We start from the raw sequence: 21,880 nt of genomic DNA, 5'->3' as shown, positions 1-21,880 counted from the left end.
GACATATGCTTGTTTTCTTAAAATATTATACGTTTGCTGTCGAAAAAAATCCAGAATACTTAATGTTGTTGTTTTAGTTAAATAAAACAATTTAAATGTCTGTCTGGTGATGTTCTCTTCCTAATATACCATGGCAAGAAAATCCTCCAAATATTAATAATTAACCTGTTGAATTGTAGATAGTTGACCTCCCAATGACTTCATAAATATCTGCTTCAATTACCTTTGGTAAATGAAATAACCAAACAATCATTTATTTTTTCATCTAGCTGTAACACTAATCTGAAAAGTTTTCAAAATAAATCACTCTTTAAAAAAGTATAGTGTGTACCTTCTAAAAATGAAACCTACATCTATCTCTGAGTTGTTAAGACTAGTATTAAGGTTATAACAACCAACAAGAATGCACGAGTCTTCCAGACTAATGATTTAAATCAAATCCACCCTGCCATGAACAGTTTCGGTTTCAACAAATCAGCATTTTCCAATGAAAGCACCTTTCATCAAGAAATCGCAACCCTGCTCTAGATTCGAGGGTTAGCCCCATTGCTGCTGTGAAGCTCCAAGTAGACACGACACAAAAACTATGAGCTAAACTATGAGCTCCAAGATGACCTCTGGCCACTTGCTTAATATAGTCCAACTAAAAGGCTAGAATGCTGGATTCAGACACTGCCCAATCTCTCCTATTGGAGCTGTTCCACTTAGTATAAATATTCATTGAGCCAGAAACAAAGACTGACTCTATAACCTGGTGAGTAGGAGCCTGAGGACCAAGTCCCTGCGCTGGCTGATTCAGTTCAGGGACTTGAGCTGGGGGCTCCCACAACCAAGTAAACTGTCCCAACTACTGGTTATTCTGGGGTCTCTGTCTCCCTTGTTTTGTTTTGGTTTTTTTGTTGTTGTTTATTTTTTTGACAAAAGATTTCAAGAGGACTCATTTTCCTTCTGCATTGGAATGAAAACGAAACTTCAAAACCTTGCAAATTTTTGCAAAACAGAATTGTTGTTTTCCAGTCAGCTCCAGGTACTGCCCCATATGCACTTTGTAGGTCATTGAGAAAAATAAATACATATTCTATGGCAGCCACTTCTAATGTCTGACTGCCTCGCGGTATGTGCTCATCATGACAGAATGGGTAGAGGGTTGGGCTGGGGCACCACGCAGCCTCACAGTTCAATTCTTTATGAGCAAAATCATAAAATACCTTTTCTTCTTCAATAGGAAGAACAGCTCCCACTGAAGTTGACAGAAGCACCGGACACTCACCCCCATTAGAATTCTTAGAAGTACTTTTGAAAATCAGGCCACTTATCTAGATGCCTCATTTTAGGCACCTACTTTTGAAAATCTCAGCACACTGACACAAAAAATTAACTTGTTGCTGCATCTGTAATCTTTTATTTCAACTTCATGTTGCATCTGTCATGTGCTAGTAAATCACCTTTGGTAATCCTCTCTAGCTTTATTTGGCTTGCATGACTATATTTGGCACAGTACTTAAAAATGAAAATATAAATAAAGGTTTGCAAACAAGGTTTTTGCTACACTTGTTCCTGAACATCAACACATGAAAAAGACAATTAGCTAGAAGACTGGCACCATCCTATTCTGTCTAAAAATAGCAGCTGTATTATCTAACTTAAAATTGTAACTTTCACTATACTAAAATCCAATCCTTTGGAAATAATATACAGTCAAACCTTGCAATAACACAAAATCGCATATAATGCAATCATAGGATGGCTCCCCTTTAAGGTAGATACAACTTAGATAATGTTTTCACAGCACTATACAGTACCAGTGGTCCCCAACACCATTGCAGGGGAGAGAAGCTGCAGTCCCGCGCCTGCCAGGGACAGAGAACTCCGAGGCTGTGGGCGCTGGTGCTCTCTGTCCCCAACAGGCGCTGGCCGCAGCTTCCCTCCGGCTTCAAGAGAAGCCGCGGCTCCCTGCCTGCCGGGGACAGAGAACTCGGGGGCTGCGGGCGCTGGTGCTGTCCCCGGCAGGCATGGGGCCGCGGCTTCTCTCCGGCTTCAAGAGGAGCCGCGGTTCCCGGCCTGCCGGGGACAGAGAACTCTGGGGCTGCGGAGAGCCACGGCTCCTCTTGAAGCCAGAGAGAAGCCGCGGCCCTGGAGTTCTCTGTCCCCCGCAGGCAGCAGGCTGCGGCTCCTCTCTCCTTCTAGGCACTAGGCGGCGCACATCAATGCACCACTTTGGGGACCACTGATAAATTGACTGGTTTGAAACCCCGCTATACCGCGACCCCACATTTTGTGTGATGGAAGTTTTTGGGCCCCAATCATCATGTTATAGCGGGGTTTGACTGTACCTAATATTTTCATGAAGTTTCCAAATCACATAAGATTTTCAAAACTGATTGTCTAAAGTGCTGAGCACCCACAACTCCTACTACTGTCGGTGCAAGTTGCAGGTGCTCAGACCTCTGAGACTATATTAAGACTTGACTGAGTACGGACAGCTCTCATCAACTGGAATTGTCAGTGTTCAGAAATTTTGAAAATCAGACACTTTAATCTCTGTTGAGATTATCTCAGTTCCCACTTATAAAATGGAAATAATGATAATTCTTTGTATCAGAGGTGTAGTGAGGATAAATTGATAAATGTATTAGAAGTGCTCAGATAAGAATGTGATGGGAGCCATAAAAGTACCCTGATAAAGCCATTCCTTGTAATAAGTGTTTCAAATGTATCAATTGCAGACCAAACTGCAGAGGACTAGGCCTCAGTCTTACAACATGCTCCATCTGGGTCTGCACCCACATGGAACCTCAGTGGGCTTCTATGTGGGCACAGAGATCAAGGCATGTTAAGTACCTTGCAGGATTGGAGTTTAAGACTCTGATCCTGCAAACACTTTCTCACATGCTTAACTTTACCTCTGTAAATAGTCATGCTAAAATTAAAGTGTGTGTGTTTTACATGATTTAGGCCTTATAAAGCACTTATATGAGGGTGCAATGTAAAAGCTTGTGTGAGAAATGGCACCCTTTTCTCTATCGCACCAAACGTAAGCAACTTGTCTTCACTTTCAAGGTCCTTTGGGACCTATCCCCATCCCACCTATCATTTCTCATTTGCTATCACGGCTTTCATTGCCCAGATGTTTAACTTTCAAGCATTTTGTGCTTTCTCTCATGCCATTTCTCATGCTTGGGAGGTGCTGCCTGTAAATATCTGCAAAACTATTTCATTATCCTTCTTCAAAACCCTCCTTTACTGTGATATCTATAAAAACTTTACAGTGACTAAGCTGATGGCATAAAGAGCATGGCCTGTCATTCTGACCAATACTGTCTCATTGTTTCCTTGTCCTCCCCAGCTATCTGTCTCTCTTATCTTACACTCAGATTGTAAGCTCTCTAGGGCAGGGACTGGCTTTATGTTCTGTTCGCACAGCGCCTAGCACAATGCGATCATGGACTACATCTGAGGCTCCCCTAGGCACTATGGGAACACAAATAATCAAAAATATATCCCAGGTGATGGGAGGGCCTCGCTGCAGAGATCCCTCCGCCGCTTTCCCTTCCCTTTTCGGAAGCCACCTGTGAAGCAGCGCCGCTCCGGCAGGTACTGCTGTCACTGTAAAGTTAGCGCCCCCGGCCCCCCGGGTCTCTGACTCAGTCCCAGAGAGCAGCTGCCCCGGGAGCCCCGCGCAGGGCCCAGCTGGGACGGATGCACCCGGGAAAGCCCACTGAAGTCACCGGGCGGTTTGCAGAAGGCTTCAGCGGGGCCAGGATTTCACCCCGAGCTCCTGGCCCCGCCGCAGGGGAAGCTGGTTCCGCACCGCCGGCCTGCAGCCGCCGCCCCGGGGCAAACGGGCTCCAAGCTGGCTGCTGTCCTCGGCGTCTCCAGCGCCGGAGCGGCCCCGCTTGTCCGGCCCATCTGTATCCGGGTCTCGGCAACTCCTGGGCGGCCCCCTGCGCGGCGCCCGCCCCCTCCGTCCTCCGAGGCGGAGCAGCGTCTCCTCTCCGAGCCGGAGCCGCGCCACCTCTGCGCTGCCCGGTACGTAACCGGGGCTGAGCCGACCCCCGGAGCCCCGCTGCCGCCCTCCGGCTGCGGCCCGTTGCCTCCCGCCTCTCCCTGGCCAGGAGGCGGCGCCTCTGCCCCGGTCGCAGCGTGGGGGCTGCAGCCGGCCCGGGGAATGGGCTGCGGAGCTGCCCTCCTGCCGCTCCCCTTGCTCAGAAACCCGGCGGGAAGGCGCTAGCTCGGCAAATGCACCTGACCCTGCCGGGGAGAAGGGGCCTGAGGGGTCAGTCACGCGCCGCGGGTAGCTGACGCCGCCGGGACGGCCCTGGACTATGCCCTCTGCTCGCCGCTGAGTTCTCTCTGCTCCCTAGTTACCGTGTCCCGGCCGGCTGGTGCGCGAGAGGGAGACGCGGTGAACGCTCCGGTGCCGGGGCAGCTTCCTCTGCTCCCCTAATCCGTCCCTCTTTTCACTCATTTGTGCTTTTTAAAAATATCCTGCCTGGGGGCTGAAGGGGACCTGCTTGGGGTCAGGTGGCAGGTGAAGACTTTGCCAAAGTCTGAAGATCGTCCCTCGCTTTCGGCTGTTTTTTGATCCAAGCGGTCAGCGGAAGATAGTGCTTCTACCGCTTAAAAAAAAATGTATGACTACTTTTGTGCAGGGAGATCTCTCTAAGCCAGCCTTCAAACACCAAATTGCCCTTAACAGAAGAGTAATCCTTCCTTGCATGCCTTTGAAAAGAATTTTAAAATGCTGAAGATACAAGCCATTTTTTAAAGGCTCCATGTATGCACAATAGACATTTTATTAAACTACGTCAGTGCCTGCTGTAAAACAGGCTGTGCGGCTCCATAGTGGCATAGCTAGGGATTTTGTGTATGTGCCAACTAAGGCAGCTTCCTTTGACTGTCACAGTTTCTTTTGGGGCACTGCAGGGGGGGCAGATCCACATGCAGAATCTGACCCAGAGACCCTGATCTTGCAAACCCTTATGCATGTACATAACTTTTAAGCGCATGAAGGCAGGACCATATCTGAAGTTACACAAAAAAAGGCTTTGTAAAATCAGGGCTTACATTTGTAAAGTGCTGTGAAAATATAAATCCTTAGGTAAATGTTAAGTATTATTAGAAAATGTTGCAGTTTAAAAACCATAGAATTTTATAAAACCAAATGACATAGGTTTCTTCTCTTAAAACAGAAATGTCCAAGGACATTAACTGCAATATTAAGGTAACAAACGAAGGCCCCAGTCCTGGACACATGTAAGTGTGTTTGCAGAATGGGGGCCTTGAACACAAAAAAACTGGGAAGTACATAAGTTAAGGTCTTTACTGCAACATTGTTGCCCTCATTGCACCTATGTAGTATTTTATTACTACTGAGGCTAATAAATGTGTATGATACCTAAATATATACTATATCTGCTGCCTGGTATAGATTTAGATATATGGTTTAAAGGTAAGAGAATATTTCCAGCAGAGTGAAAAAGCAAATTTCATTCTCCCTCCTGCTTCATTTTCAGATAAACAGAAATGTCTCACTCTGAAAACAAAGGGCTGATATTAGGCATAATGGCAGGGGCTGCTGGAATCAGCTTGGTACTGGTTTGGTATCACAAGATCCGAAAATCTGGGGCAACTGTAAATTTTCCTGCGTTTCTAGATTTACGCAACAGATTTCAGTATGAGTTTCATTTTGCAAATCTACATAATGAGCAAGGAACAGTAATGGCTTTACAGGGAAGACAGCTTCAGATACTGGAAAAATTGAATGACTTACTACTGAATGTGGAAGAACTGAAGAGAGAAGTGAAGTTTCTTAAAGAAGCTGTTCCAAAGCTGGAAGAGCTTGTTCAAGATGAACTGCAAGGAAAGGCTGGTGTTCGTCGGATTAGCCCTTTACACAGAGCCACCAGAAAAAGAAGAGCTGAGACAGTTTATGGTGCAACAGAAACTACCAGCTCTGAGGAGGCAGATAGTGAAGGAGGGTGAGTCTTTAAAATATTTCATGCATAATACACTTTAAAATTGGCATGCGAACATTTTAGTACCACATATGTGGAATTATGTTCTGTAAACAGCGGTCTAATTTATTTATGTTTCATGGGTACTTATTATTCTATATCTCAGCATCTGGAAAAGCTTTCCAAATCAGTAGGGCCATCCTATACCCTGCTGCGGCTGATTTGCACAGGTCTTCTAGGTATGTCTCAATTTTGTACAGAACAAAAAAAAATCAAAATGAAGCATTTTGGAACACATGGGATGGAATGGTTCAATATTTTGTTTCAACATGACTTTTAATATTGAAATGTATATTTTCTATTATATTATAACATTTTAGAGGTCAACATCAGAACAAAATGTTTCAATTTTATCAAAACAAAAGAGTTTGACTTGAAACAATTTTTTTCCAAAATATTTATTTTGCCTGAAATTTTAAGGTTTTTGGGTGTGTTCATATTCAGAATGAAAACAGATTTTGAAATCATGAAATTTTCTGCATAATGTAACTTCTGGCTTCTGCACAGCTCTGCTCCTGACCTTCTCATGGAGGCTCCCATATCTGCACAACTTCAGATGGGATGTTTAAAAAGAAGCTCCTTCTGAAATGTGTCAAAAATGTTATTCTTGGATCATTTTTTAAGGGTCCTGGTTGTGTCTAAGAGTTTAGTGTTTTCCCTTCAATGTGCGTTATACTCCTCACTAATTGTGTTCAATGCTCCCCATTGCCTGACAAGTGAGTATACTGTTTTCTTAGTGAGGTCATCATTTGCTGGCCTGGAAACACATAATCTAAGCTCAGTTTCTGGTCTTACTTTCTATAAGTTTAAACAGGTACAGCATGGGCAGTGACAGTACAGGTTTCACAATATTGCCTGGACAGTGCATCTAAATCCTGACTTGAAGGGCCCACTTCTAGGGTCAAGAGGTCTCCAGAGGATTCAGTCCTTGGCCTTTTTGCTAGGCCTGCAAATAAATGCCAGCTGTCACAGAGGATTACGTGGAATTTTATTAACAGGTTACTGAAGTCCTTAATAAATATTTTTCCCTTTTAAGAAAAGGAAACAAATTCGACGAGTTTGCCCCAAATGCGTGTAATCAACTCTTCAGTGCATATACTGACAAATCTGCTACACCACTTAGAGACTGCGCTCTGAAGAGAGCTCTCTTAATGTCCATGCAAATGTGCTCATGGAATGACTGCAGTATTTGAAGTTACATGTAGACTGTCTTCTAAATTAAAACAGATTAATGTAATAATAAACTATGATATTCTTGGATTATTAGTTTGACTGTCATAGGAAAATGTTTTAATGACATACAGACTTACCTGAGGCTGAAATAATCAATAGCAATTTTTTTTACTAAGTTAACCTGTAAAGTTGAAAATGTAGAACACCACTTTTCTACTGAAATTTTTTTTATTTTGAGCCTGAGTGGATACTCTACAACTTACCATCATGGTTCTTTGCAACAGTCTTTCCTTTACAAATGCTTAACAACTTTACTTACATTGAAAAGCATATACACAATATAACAAAACACTCAAGTGCAAAGCTGACCCTCTTGTCATTGAAATAGTTCCTTAAGATTCACTTTTGCTCTGTTACCTGTAAGAATCACAGTTATAATAAAATATATAATAAAAAAATGGAACAGTACCTTTTACTTGAACTATGAAGCTGTGCACATGTCTACCCTGAGTCTGAAACATATTGCTTTGAAATCTAGACTTGCTCATAATAGTGCTCTTCACCTTTTTGTTACTCTCACTCACTGGATCATTTCTAAGTTTAGGTTCTGATCCTGCAAACACTTACGTATGAGCCTAATTTTATGTACATGAGAAGTCCCATTGACTTCAGTTAGATTACACGCATGGGTCAGTGTCTGCAAGGTTGGCCTTAGATTGCAAGTTCTTTAGGGCTATACTTAATACTTAAGCACATGCCTAAATTGAAGCACATAAGTAATCCCATTGACTTCAGTGGAAGTACTGATGTGATTAAAAGTAGGACTGATTAAAATGTGCTAGGTGCTTTCCAATCTTTACTCAAACTTTTAGAACCAGGGTGATAAAAAAGGCCGCTAGCTTGTTCTGCTGAAACCAGTCATTGTGCTCCTTTTAGCATTTTTCACATCAGTAACTTTTAATATTTTCTTACTTTGTAATTTAGCAATTGGAAGAATTCTCTACTTTGAAGTAAAATAGTCTCTGATTCAAACTGATAAACTGCATATAATCCTTGCTTTAATGAGAGGAAACCTTTGTTGATTAGCTGTCTTTAAATCTGTGTTCTCTTCTTAGTATGTAATGCTTTCATACTGAAAATGTTTAAAATATCTTAAAGGTGTATAAAATATCTCCAATTATTATTTTATATTTATATCTATCTCCTAGAACTGGAAGGGACCTTGAAAAGTCACTGAGTCCAGCCCCCTGCCTTCACTAGCAGGACCAAGTATTGATTTTTGCCCCAGATCCCTGAGTGGCCCCCTCAAGGCTACTGCTCAAACCACTAAGCTATCCCTCAGGAGAGAATAGTCAGTGAGTAAATTCATAGGTAGATGAGACTCAATATATTTGTTCTTTGAACCTGCAAACAGTTAAGCAGATGCTTAAGTTCTGTCCTTGAGTATCTTCATTGCTCTGTGAAAATAGGGCTACTAACATGTGAAGTTATACATGTGTAACTATTTGCAGGATCAGAGCCATAGATTGTACTCTCTTTGGACCTGTTGCTGTAGAGACAACTTGCTATCTGAAAAACTGAAAAGGTCAAGCTAGGAGAAGATTAAAAAAAATGCTATACTACATCTGGGCTGTCAGCATCCATCACTGCTAGGTTTTTTTTTGTGGCCAGTTCTCTGGTGGACTAATTGAGTGTCTTGTGATGCTTTTCAGCAAGAATGGAGTTGTAGTATAATACACTACAGCTCCCAGAAACCAGTGGTTTTGCCTTAATAATGTAACATTGTTTCAGCATGTTTCATTTATGAATATACCTAGGAATTTTCCTTTGTCAGAGATTATTTAAGAGATACTGTTTTCTTTTTTTAAGTATCAAAATGAACAATTCAACAATATCATTTATCTTTATCAAGGGAATGGATTGTCTCCTGCACACATTTCTGTGAGGATTTGCAAGCATGGGGGGTGAGGGCGTGCTACATATGAATATTAATACAGACTAGGAGAGGTGGTGTGTGTTTTTTTTTCAAAATGCACTTCCGTGGGATCAGTGGGGGATGATGTGCAACTCCCTGCCCATTCTATTCCAACTCACCCTGTCTCCTCCTCCTTCCCCAGCACAGGCTGTAGGCTGGAAAAGGAGTTCTTCCGATTGGTCTGGGAGGTAAGGAAAGGCACATGATGTGGATTGATGGGGATATGATCTGGCCATAGAGAATATTATTACTTCCCTGATATTTTTATGTTTTGTTATTGATGAAGCTTATTCACTTGGTATAATTTGATTTCTACAACAAAATACTGCCCAGCAGTGAGATGCTTATAGATTTTCCAAGTGAAGTTGTAGAAAAATTGTATTTTATGATCTGGCCATCTGGAACTAATGCTTGGTATTGTCAGGTTGACACAAGAACCTTTGGAGTTCTCTGGGCTTTCTTTTGAGTGTTTCTCAGTGCAAACTTGACCTTGGCATTTTTTGCTTATATGGGAACATCTTGCAGTAATCATGTTAGTCTGTTTTTCAGCCTTGGACATAATGTTTTTACAGGGAAGAAAAACAAATGGGGAGATGTTATTTCTGCTAATTATCATTAATAATAATTGATAACTGAAACCTTGATTCCCATGAGTAAAATCAAACACTTTTAAACCTTAAAAGTTGTTTGATGTGGTTCGGAAAAGCTTTTAACTCTACACTTTTACAGTTACAGTATCATGTATCATTAGGGTTGGAAGGGACCTCAGGAGATCTAGTCCAACCCCCTGCTCAAAGGAGGACCGATCCCCAAATGGCCCCCTCAAGGATCAAACTCACAACCCTGGGTTTAGCAGGCCAATGCTCAAATCACTGAGCTATCCTTTCCATTTACAATTACTGTTTAATCGTTGCTACTTTACACTATCTAACTCCAAGCATTTTCAGTTGGTAGTTAAACAAAACAACCCTCTTTACCTGAATGTCAGGATTCCAGCTGATTTGCGAGATGGTGTTCAGCACTGAAGCATGCATTACAGCTAAAGAAGCAGCTAAAAATATACTGCTTTTTTGGTGGTTTGTATAGTCATTATATACACCGCTTACATATGCAGTAGCTTTACAACCAGTGCAAAATAATAATGAAATAGCACCACACTGCACTTTAAAATATGTTTTAGCAGACTACAGTAAATATTTAACAACTTTCACATCCTGATTTTTGCCATTGGACTTCAGTGGTATGAGGATTCAGCTCTAAACTTATATAAAAATCTGTTCTGAATATTTCACTTCTTTTGTCCATCATACTTTGCTTTTCAATTTGTCGCTAAAAAGCTTTTATTCCTCTTCTTTCCTATACCAGTGGGGTAATTTAAGTTTAGAAACTACCATGCCAAATCTGGCAATTCTGTTATTCAATAAGCAGCTGCATCTATCCAAGCAAGCTGTAAATGCACAATGTCATTTTAATTCTGGTGGCTTTCATAGAGTGATTTATTGAAGTCAGGATTTAAATAAAAGTATCAAATCATTTAGCTCTATATTTCCAACATACTGCAATGGTCCTATTTCTAGAAAATTATTTGTATGTTTTGGTGGTTCTGAGCAAATTTGACTGAATTATTTATTGCTTAGGGTGTGCAATAAATATTAAAAATATGCAATTTGTATTTTATTCTGGTCATGGTAACTTTAAGCACTTTGTGCTTGGTAGCAAATAATTTCTAAAGACTACTGAAAAGAGATTGTTCCACAAGAACATTATTTTCAAAAAATAGATGCCAACAGTTATTTGGGGGGAGGGGAGTATGTGTACCTAAATAGATGGCCAGAACTTTAAATGTCTTTGGAGTCAATGCAAATTGTTGGGTGGTCAGCTCTTTGGAAAATAAGGCGGCTACTTTATCTCTGTGTGGCAATTTTATAATATATGATTTTTTCCTTAGTTGTATTTTTCCATAACTCAGTCAGTGAAGTTAGTGAGCTACTTTAGTTTTTGCAGTGTGGGATATTAATCTTCTGACTGTACAAACTATATTGATGTAATTGATAATGCTTAACATGTAAATAGCATTTGACATCATTAAAGCATTTTGCAAAAAATCAATTACACAGCATTTTTAACATTCTTGTGTTAGTATTTGCACCTACATTTCACAGATGGGGAAATTGAGTCACAGGATTCACGTGAGTTTTTCAAGGCTACTGTAATGGAATGCTAAACTATATTGTACTGTTCAGACTTTAGATGTCTCTGTGCATAAAATCATATTTAAGCTAACCTCAGCCATACCTGGCAGTGCCTTAAAGGATCTTATGATGAACACATCTGATAGGTATCTTGCTCAGAAGCAAGCTCTGTAACCAGTCCATATCTGGAAACAGAACCATGATAGCTACAAAGACAGTGTCAAAAACAGAATAAGAACTCGCAGTATTCCTGTGCTCTAACCACTAGGCAATGTCTGTGACAATCATGTTTTGCAGATTTAATCTTAACGCATTCTGCCTAACTATTTCCCTAATATGCTAATAATGAATCAGTTTCACATTCATTTTACAGTATTCCTATTCTGAATTGGAGAACAATCAGGAACTGACCCAACTTCTTTAAAGTTGGGAACTGGCACAAATTGTTCTTGAATGTTTTGTCAGTGTTTTCAGACTATATAATTATTGTTTCTATAATTTTAGCTATATTACAGCTCACACTGATACTGAAGAAGAATCTGAAGAAAGGGGATGGATTAATTTACCTGCAGCATCTGCAAGAACAGAAAAGGAAACAGAATTATTTAATCTTCTGCAGCAGGTGGACAGTTTGCATTGTGGTTCAGATGATGATAAAAAGGAGAGCTTCAGACTGTTACTTGAACAAGAGGAAAAGGTACTAAGGGATAAATGTACAATTATTTTCATAGTCCTGGCTCTAGGTTCACTACTGTATACGTCATCCTTTTTAACTCTGAAATATTAGAACTAAAGTACAGAAGACTAGAAGGTTTTGTACAACAATTTACATTAAAAACAAAAATTCTTTCAAAATATCACCACAGCAGTATTTTTATTAGGGTAGCTGTAAAGGTTTAGTTGTTTTGAACTAAATTTAAACTATATTGAGTTCCAGTTTGTTACAGCTTCTTAAGGAACAGACATGTCACGGACTTTTAGGCAGTAGCAGTAGTTTTTCCAGCTCTTAAATTTGTCTATATGGCAAAGTCCTATGGAATCAAATAGGGAAGAAGCCAACTAGGGGCTAAATAAATTTAAGGAGTGTTTATAGAAATGACACTAAAAACCAACAGGGAAAGATCAACTGAAGTCAATGAAGCTATGACAGTTTACATCACCTATGGATCTGCCCCATAAAATCAAATAGAGTGCTCATTAGTGTGTAGTTTTTTAAAGTGTCCTATAGAATTCTATAAGAGGGTATCATGGCACACTCACCTCTTGAGTGCCTTCTAGTGGCTGGGTGTGGTAATGCATGCCTTTCTTACACCTAGCTGTAGGTTGTCAACCTCACTTGGTGGATCTTCAGTGGCTCAGCTCTCTAGCCAAGTCTCCCAATCCATATGAATGAATGAAGTCCTTCTGGGTTAACAAGGTTCCAACAGGGACTACCAGTGTGTCCTTATTAGTGTCTTCACCAATGTCTCTGGACCCTTTGAATCTAGCCTCTTTATCGGGATTTTAGCGAAGAACCCCACCAGGATTGTTGGTCTACCCTCACCAGGGCCCTGTTTCTTGGCCCTTTAAACCTAGTCCCTTTTTCTTGGGCTTTTAAACTAGCTGTGTCCCTTTCCAGGGCTTAGGCCACTCCAGCACTTGCTGGTCAGGGACCTGGGTCCCTCTACTACTCCAGGTCTCAACACATAGCAGCCACTTACTGTCCCTCCAGTTTGCTGCTGCTATTCCTTGGGCCTTTTCCCATGCATCTCCTTTCTCTTTGCCCATACCTCAGAGCTGAAGTTCTCAGAGCCTCTTCCTCCTCTCTGAATGCAAATACCACCAGAACCCTTCTGCTTCTCTGGAGCTTCTGTGACCAGAGAGGAGGAGGAGCACCCCACCCCACCCCACCCCACCCCACCCTACCCTTCCCTTCCCTTCCCTTCTCCTCTGGTCACAGCTAGCAACTGACCTGCTCAGGCCTTGCAGCTCCTTATATCTGAGCCTGCTGGACTCTGATTGGCTCCTTCTAAGTAGCCTGGCTAAGCAGGCCCACAGGACCCACTTTTGCTGCTCTTTTCCTAGGGAGGGTGTAGTAGGACTGTAGGGTCTCCAGCAGGGGGCCACAAAGGCCTAGTAGACCCTGTTACAGAGGGGTATAATTCTATATTAAATTCTAAAGGATGATTTGAAAAACCCATAGAAAGTTACAGTTTTCTGGTAAATTCTCTAGGACAGGGATAGTAAATTATTGTTTGCCAAAGTCCAAATATCTTGGTCAAGGTATAGTCAAGGTCCAGACTCCAGAGAAAACAATAATAATAAAAAACCCCAATAATGATGATAAGTAAAAAGAATTTGGGGTCTGTTCAAAAATGTCTAGCAATCCAAATTTGGCCTGCGGTCTACCTATTTACTATCCCTACTCCAGGACTTTTCCTTTAAGATGAGCTTGACCTTTCAGCACTTGTGCTCCCATTGAAATCACTGGGAGTTTTGGGTGCAGTAATTAATACAGTGCTGACTCTTCATACATTTCTTCTGGTTAGACAGATATTTGTGCTTTTGGTAGTGTTCCTCATTTAAGTAACTGTAGAAAATAGCAGTCAGACTGGTAGATATGATACTGACAGTGGATGATGAGATTTTTATTTCATGCACAAAGAAAACATACTAATTGGTTACTGCATGATATTTCTATAATGGATTACCTTTTTATTTGTAATAACGAACAGTTATAGAAAGTCATTTTGTAAAGAAAACAAAAAACCTGAACAAACCTAATACATGTGTTCCAGCTAAGTGTCCTAATATTTATCTTCTCTTCCTAGAGGAAAAATTCATCTATCTTGTTCTCCAAACATAATAAACATAGTGTGGTAGGAATAAAAATAGCCAAAGATTCACCATCTTTCAATGGGGGGAATGAGGAGGGAGAATAAATATGCTGTTAAATTATTTTAACTTTTGTTCAAGGAAACTGTATAAAATTACATTTACATTTTAGTCAATTTAATGGTCTAATGTAGCTGCTTTTTCCCTCTTCTTTCAGTATGGAAACCATCAGGGGTTTCTTTGGAGACTTGCACGAGCTTACGGAGATATGTTTGAGATGACGACAGATGTTGAAGAAAAGAAGAAATATGTTGCTGATGGTAGGAGGGGGCAAAACACTGGCTAGATAAAAATGATACCTGATTACTGTAGAAAGGCTCATACTGTGAACTTTTAGTGGCACTTTTCCCTGAAATGTCATAGTCCAAGCAGTTTGTAATCTGGTTTTGTAAGGATAGCATTTAGACCTTGATGAAAATGTTTTGCATGGTAAAACTGCCACGTGTTTTGGCATCAAGCATTTAGTTTCGCTCTACTCAGAGGTCCAGGACTGGATTAGAAGGGTTTTTGCCAGTCAGGATTGGCTCCAGTCAGTGCTTTTAATACTTAAATGTGAGCCAGACTGAAATAGAACTGAAATAAAAAAAATCTTCAGCCTGATGACATCTAAATAAATGCCAAGGCAAAGGTAGGTGTCCAGGGTTTCCTTCCCCCCTCTGAGGCCCCACAGTTTAATAACCTCGTCTCAGGTGAGGAGGGCTGAATATGACTCTTTTGGGAGCCTGGGAATACTGAGGACTAGAAGCAGTGTTAAAGAATGAAAAGCAGAATATGCTGCATTCACTGCACCTAGCCTGTGTATCCAACTTCTCCTGGATGTCCTGTTGTTAGCTTAATCTCAAACTGGTCAAACCTGAATTCCTGATTTTTCCCTCTCACTACCTCCTTTCTTGCTCTGCAGCTTTCCAAAGCACCACCATCTTGGCCATCACTCAGGTTCATAACTGGGAGGTCGTCATTTGCTTTCTCTCTCTGGTCCTGCAGATTTAAGATGTATCTAAATCGTGCCACCTCTTTCTCTTCAGTATCTCTAGCATCTTCCTTTCTAATGAGAAACTCTCACCCAGGCTGCCTTGATCTTGACTACTGCAAAATTCTTCTCTCTTGCCTCTCTGATATCCCCATTGCCCCCTCCCTGTCCGTACAACACACTGCCACTAAAATAATCCTCTTTGCCCATCTCTTTGATTACATCACTTCATCTGTACCTCATCCATTGGCTCCCCCTCCTCTACTGCATCAAATTTAACTTGTCCTTACTGCCTTCAGAGCCCTATATAGTCTTGCCTCTCCTTACTTATCTCTTTGTCTTGTTCTGAGTTTTCATTAATCCACTCTGTTCCTCCAGGGATGCCAGCCTGGACCACTCATTTGACAGCTTCTCTCGCACACACCTCTCTGTGCCTTCTTTCATGCTACCCTTACACATGCTGTGTTGTTTCTGAGCTGCTCTACAGGGTACCTACTCTGTCTGCCATCACATCTCTTGTGAAGACTCATCTCTGTCTTGATTCCTATAAGAAACTTGCTAACTGACATTTTCTTGCTTCACGACTAACGTGGATATAATTTGTATGCACGGTATGTGTTTAGTATTAACACAAGTATATCTTTGTTACTCCCTTCCCCTTACTCACTGTCCATTTGTTTACATGTCTGTCTGTACAGTGAGCTCCTTCGGGCAGGGATGTTCCCTTCTTTGTTTGGAAAGTGCCCAGCACACTAGAGCTACCAAAATAAATAATAAAATAATAATAAAACTAGACTTTGAGCTCATATAATTTGATCCTGCTTGTGATTAATTTTAGCACTCGTTGATGGGAGATAATGATAGGGCAGAGAGAGATGAGAAGCAATGGTGGTATGTGAAGTGGGTCAGAGGTATTCCTGTGATCAGCGGTGTTGTGTCACAGCCTGTTCAGATATTCATCCTGCAGTGGCTGGGTGTTCCGAGTTCTGAAGTCTCTTGCAGCATTTTTTTTTTTTTTTTTTTAAATTTTTTGTTTGGGAAGAGGCTCAGAGAGAACTGTTTCTAAAGTGGACTTGGCACAGTAACTTATTTTTAATTCCAGCTGGTCTGAGGATTGTTTGCTTTACCTCTTGTTTTTATAGTTACTTTTAATAATAATAAAAAGTGTTGCTTAATTGGTTACAGCTAAGGCTTTAAAACAGCAATCTCATCATCTGGACTCCTACTCAAAATGTGAATTTGGCCAGGTGCTTAATTTCTTCATTCCTGAGTCAAAAGCAGAACCATCACTGAAAACCAGTTGGTTGTATCTGAACTGAACTATCCTAAGTAAACAAAAGTATAAAAAATACATTTTTATATGTATTGTGAATCCATAATGTTACAATATCCCTCTCAGTGTTTAAATGGAAAATCAGATTGGTTTCTTTTATATCTGAAGTATATTATCTCACAGTGTAGTTCCTGGTCTAATCTAAGATGGAGAGATGCTTTAGTATAACTTTTTCTTTTACAGGAAAAATTGTAGCTGAAAAAGCTATTCAGGTGGATACCATGTGCGCTGATAGCCATCAATGGTAAGTTTGAATAATGGAGAAATATTGTTTGTATTGTGGTTTTCTGCAAAGTCAGAAAGATAAAATTATCTATAAACAATGTCCACAAGTCCTATGAGAGTTACAGGCTTCATATTTTATCATTGCAGATTATTGGTTGGATGTCAGTTTTGCAAGTTAGCTGTTTATAACTTTATATAGTTTTATTTATCCAGCATAATGCAGTTACATCTAGCAATTACATTAAAATATTTTGAGAAAAGCTTGCTTTAGTACATGAAACCTCAGTTTTTGGTGAAACAAGGCACTAAACAATTTTCCAGTAAGTATGACGAAATGCAGGAATGAGTATTTGATTACACCAGTTTTTCATAATGTTCATACAAACTACAATTTTCCATTTTCTTTCTTTTCCTAAACTATTCAAAACAGTTGTTTGACATGATTTTCTTTTTGATGTTATTTCTCTTATCTAATTCAAATCCACCCATCCAAAGCACTAGATGAATTTACAATCTGTAGCAATGAAAGTTAAACAAGAAAGGCCACATTCTGATACATTCTGAGTAGTATCTTTCATTCAAGTATTCCCTCTGGAATCCAGAGTGTTAGGTGCATTGTAATAATAAATGAGCAATATATTCATAGAAATACTTTAGGAATAACTAATTATGAAAAAAAAGACACAGCAAAAAGTAAACAATGTAATGGAAGAGAGAGATAAATGGAAAATTATGGCTTATGTGAACATTTGGAGATATGGGTGTATCCGGATACTAATTTCTACATTTTATCGTATTGCTTACTGAAATGCTGTTAGTTTGGGACCTCAAGATACTGGCCCAATGTCCATCCAAAATTGAAAATCCTCCCACATCTCCAGAATTAAGACTTTTCCATCACTCTTTCAAAATTAATTCCTCCTCCACACAACAAGAAAGAAACTGTGAGCATAGTTAATGACTTGCAGCATTAATTGGATGTCAACAAATTTGGTTCTGGTGGACCAACAGGGAAAGGAAGCTCCAAAATCATGTCTTCAGACGCCTGTTATTTAAACAAGGGAATTATTTGCTGCAGCACTTCAGCTAATCTCCTATATATTGTGAGTAGGTGATTTATGAGGTATTTAGGCCTTTACAGGTTTACTCCAATAACATACTACACTAGAACTATTTTTAGTGTCTTACATTTGAAAATTAATATACATTTTTTCCTGTAGCTTGATGTAAAAATTAGGATCATGAATAAAATGGCATATGAAAAGTTGGTACTAGAGTTGGGCAAAATTTGGAATTTTTTTTTTTTTGCATGAGAAACTCCAACATTTCAAAATTGTCCCAAGTTGACATAAAAAAGTCAAAATTTCCTGAAAAAAGAAGCTTCTAAAAATTTAGTTTTGGTGATATCAAAATGACCTCATTAAGGCACTTTGTTTCAGTAAGGTCAAAGCACTTTGTGTTGACTTTTTTATATTCTACAATAATATTAAAGTAATATAATATAGTTGAAACAAATTGTTTTTACCTTATTAAAATAAAGCATTTATCAAAGTCTATGTGTTCCCATGAAATGTTTCAAGTTTGGCAGGTCAGTATTTCTGACAAACATATTCCATCAAAAAAATTTCTGCTCGCTTTAGCTGATGTCTCCTCAGTGCTGCTATTTTATTTATTAATTGTTTACTTCTTTTCTCCTTGCTGATGAAAGTTTTGTTGTTCTTTCTTTCATTCCAGGGTTAGTTTATTAATTATTGCATCAGTTTAGTCTGCTGCTGCTCCGCTGAGATCCACACATTATTGTGTTGTCCCTGCACAGGGATTCCTGAGAGAGTTGCTATGCTTTTAAAATGGTGTATTTCCCCCTTCTTTAATGTTAATCTCACCGCTCCTTGATCCAGCTCTGCTTTCTGGCTATGGACCATTAAAGAGGTGTAGTATGGAAGGATAGTTTAGTCTGTGCTAGAGGACATTACCCCTTGAGGCTTTTAATTTATCCTGTCCTCCTTGCTGACTTTGTCATAGTTTAGAATTAAAATATTGTAATGACAGGCCCCGCTAGGAGGGGAAAATAAGTACAAAAGTAAGGAAAGAAAAGGTGTCCCAAAATTAGACTGATCAAAAAAATTGTTCTAGAGGTTGAAGTATGGAAGGAAAGCCCATGTTGCTTAAGCTGTGGTGTCTTGTTGTAGAAAAAAATTATATATGTTCTACAGTTTCATCCTTGTATTTCTGCCTTTAGTAAGTTTGGACTTTTTTTTTACTGTGCAGCCAGAGGTACGGAGGCTTTCCAAAAGTATAATGGCATTGTAGGTTTCATTAGTTTGGAATGATCAAGTGCTCAGCATTGATGGCGATTCTTAAGGATTAATATTGTATAGACTGTACAGTAGTTTATAATCCCACTTTGTTTATGAAGAATATTGTAATACTTGATATTCCCCTGATTAGTACTGGATAAGGGTTATCTCTAATTCATTTTGCAAATGTGATATAGATGGGCTGCAATAATATTATAGTATAATTCCTAGCAGGCAGCGAAGTCTACTTATCTGCTTTGATTAAGGCCATGTTTACACTTGCACTTATGTCGGCAAAGTTTTTGTCGCTCCAGGGTGTGAAAAAAACACCCTCCTGAGTGACATAAATTTTGCCATCATAAGCGCTCATGTGCACATGATGCTCTCCCGCTGACATTGCTACTGCTGCTCATTGAGCTGGTTTTATTGTGTTGACCGGAGAGGTCTCTCGTAGCTACACAAGTGCTACTGTAAGTGGATACATGGCCTTAGTTTGTACAGTTCTTTCGCGTCCTCCTTCATCCTTAATTACACAGATGCTTGTAATCTAATAATATGGGGAGGGGGAAATGAAATTTAATTAAGCAACTCTGAAGTGTACATCAAATTGTTCTTCCTTTTTGTGGAAGAAAATTTGTTTTATAAGTTGGCACTAATGTTTCCCTGGATTTTATTCTGTTTGTCTATTGGGAACATAAAATATATCTGTCTCAGAGGATAAGGATAATAGGCTTCTTTGAAAGCTTTTCTCAGAAACTTATTTCTAATAATTAGGAGCTCTAATGAGAACATAAATAAATTTCTATATGTACAAGCCAAGGAGATTCAGCAGCCATGAAGTATAATTGATTGATTCCCACCTATACAGATTTTTTAGATTTATTTGACCTGGTAACCATATTCTATATATTACATGTCAACTTGGTGACTTCATTTAGTCTGTTAGAAAAGTTCTATGATATGAGAACAAGTGATGGGCTTTCTGAGCAAAGACAAATATGCCCTTTAACAGAAGAATACTTTCATGTCTACCTGTTTCTATACTTCAAAGTTTTTTAGCGTAGCGTGTTGGTTAGGAGTATGAAAAAAATCACACACTCCCCTACTAACATAGCTGTGCTGGCAAAAGCCCTATTGTATTATATCAGCAAAAAAGTCCTATTGCCAGTATATCTTTTTTAGTTTGCGGAACTGATATGTTATTTATTTGGGCAGAAGCAGTCTTTTGCTGGTATAAGCAATGTCTCCATTAGGAGGGTTTGCTGGTATAGCTAAGGTTGTTTTTTAACGACTTTCCACATCTGCCTCCACAAAAATGCGTGGAATAGGGCCAACTGCCTGCCTGTGTTTAGTTGTGTGATCTGTCAGTGCAGTAGATACCTTTTTGCCTAAAAGATTATCAGTACCAGAGCTTTCAGTGTTTTTACCAGCAGCTTGCCAGGTATTCAATATTCATCTTCAAATTAAACTTATCAGTGGGATAGATATAGAAAGTACTGACCAAAACATCTTTTATCAATCAATCAATCAGCCTTGGCAATCAATTTTTTTGCAGCTGCTGCTAAATCTCAAAATTAATAGATGCATCCAGACTTCAGCTGCTGAGTGTTCATGCTTTATTTTATGGTTCCTGGATAGATCATGAAGTCTTTAGATTATTTGATTAGAGATATTTTAATCTGTTACTTTCAACAAAACTCTTTTGACAATGAAAATCAAAACTGTAATTTTTGTCTGTCTAATCAGTCCAGTCCCCTGTGAAGAGGGATTAGAACTATAGTAAGATTTTAGTAAAAGATGTAAATGTTGATGATGCCTTCATATGTTTGAACACCTTGCAGCATTTTTAACTTGTGCAACTTGTTGCTTGTTTGTGATTGTTTTATGACTAGGAGCCCTACCAAATTCATGGTTCATTTTGGTCAATTTCATGGCCCAGGGGTATAAAATTAGTCAGCTTCAGGTTTTCAGATGTTTAGATCAGAAATGTTACTGTGTTGTAACCATGGAGGTCCTGACCCAACAGGCGGCCAGGGTTGGGGGCGTCATAAGGCTATTGTAACAGTGTCATAGGATTGCCACCCTTACTTCTGCCTTGCTGCTGGTTGGGGTGCTGCCTTCAGGGCTGGGCAGCTAGAGAGGAAGTCTGCTGGCCAGACGCACAGCTTTAAAGCCAGCATCACTGCCAACAGTAGCTCAGAAGTGATGGTCAGAGGTTTGTGGGGTTGGTTACCATATTGTTTTCCTGGCAGTCTCCTGCCCAAGTGCGGGGCTGACAGCTGGAGCAGCAGCATCCACATGCAGGTGTGTGTGTGTGCGTGTGTGTGTGACAGCTGGAGCCACAGCTTCCCTGCAAAGTCTTCTGCACTTTTTCCTCTTTACACTGTTCATATGCCACTGCTCAATCCACTGTACTCCTTGGATGAGGAAGGTTGGTTACAAGCTCTGCAGAGAGCAGAAAAATTTCGAAATACATGCTGTTTTGACTGACATTTGTTTACACAGAAAGTTTTCTATACTTACCATAGCCGATGTATATGTTAGCCACAAAACTAACTTAATGCCGCAGTTAATTATTTATATTAGTTTATAGGATGTCGCTGATTATAGAAAGTCTGAGAGCACATACACACAATTGATTCCTGGCCAATGGAAGTTGCGGCAGCCGGCACTTGTGGCAGGAGCAGCGGAGCCCCTGCCCTGTCCCTCTTTGGCCTAGGAACACCGGAGCTGGGTAGGAAGCCCCTGCCAGCCCTGCCATCCCCCCACACCTGGGGTCCCAGGCCACCTCCCCCAGCACCTGTTTTGCCCTAGACTGTCCCCC

At 40.1% G+C, this 21,880-nt stretch overlaps 1 protein-coding gene across 2 annotated transcripts in view; it reads left to right on the top strand.

The window, feature by feature from the left end:
* Positions 1-3,875: 3,875 nt before the first annotated feature.
* The window catches only part of RMDN2 (regulator of microtubule dynamics 2), a 65,831-nt gene continuing 47,826 nt past the window's right edge, over positions 3,876-21,880 (top strand). The window contains exons 1-5 of one of the 2 annotated variants that reach the window (XM_032776525.2): positions 3,876-4,029; positions 5,517-5,981; positions 11,862-12,054; positions 14,389-14,491; positions 16,718-16,778. In XM_032776525.2, the coding sequence (XP_032632416.1) occupies positions 5,527-5,981; positions 11,862-12,054; positions 14,389-14,491; positions 16,718-16,778 (812 nt within the window). In that variant the 5' untranslated portion in view covers positions 3,876-4,029; positions 5,517-5,526. Of the gene's footprint in view, positions 4,030-4,172; positions 4,277-5,516; positions 5,982-11,861; positions 12,055-14,388; positions 14,492-16,717; positions 16,779-21,880 lie in introns of those variants that run through there. The other variant, XM_075064231.1, reaches the window with a different exon arrangement.

The sequence above is a fragment of the Chelonoidis abingdonii genome, chromosome 3 (genome assembly GCF_003597395.2).
Source record: "Chelonoidis abingdonii isolate Lonesome George chromosome 3, CheloAbing_2.0, whole genome shotgun sequence".
Lineage (NCBI taxonomy): Eukaryota > Metazoa > Chordata > Testudines > Testudinidae > Chelonoidis > Chelonoidis abingdonii.
This window is presented reverse-complemented; position numbering and strand designations above follow the sequence as displayed.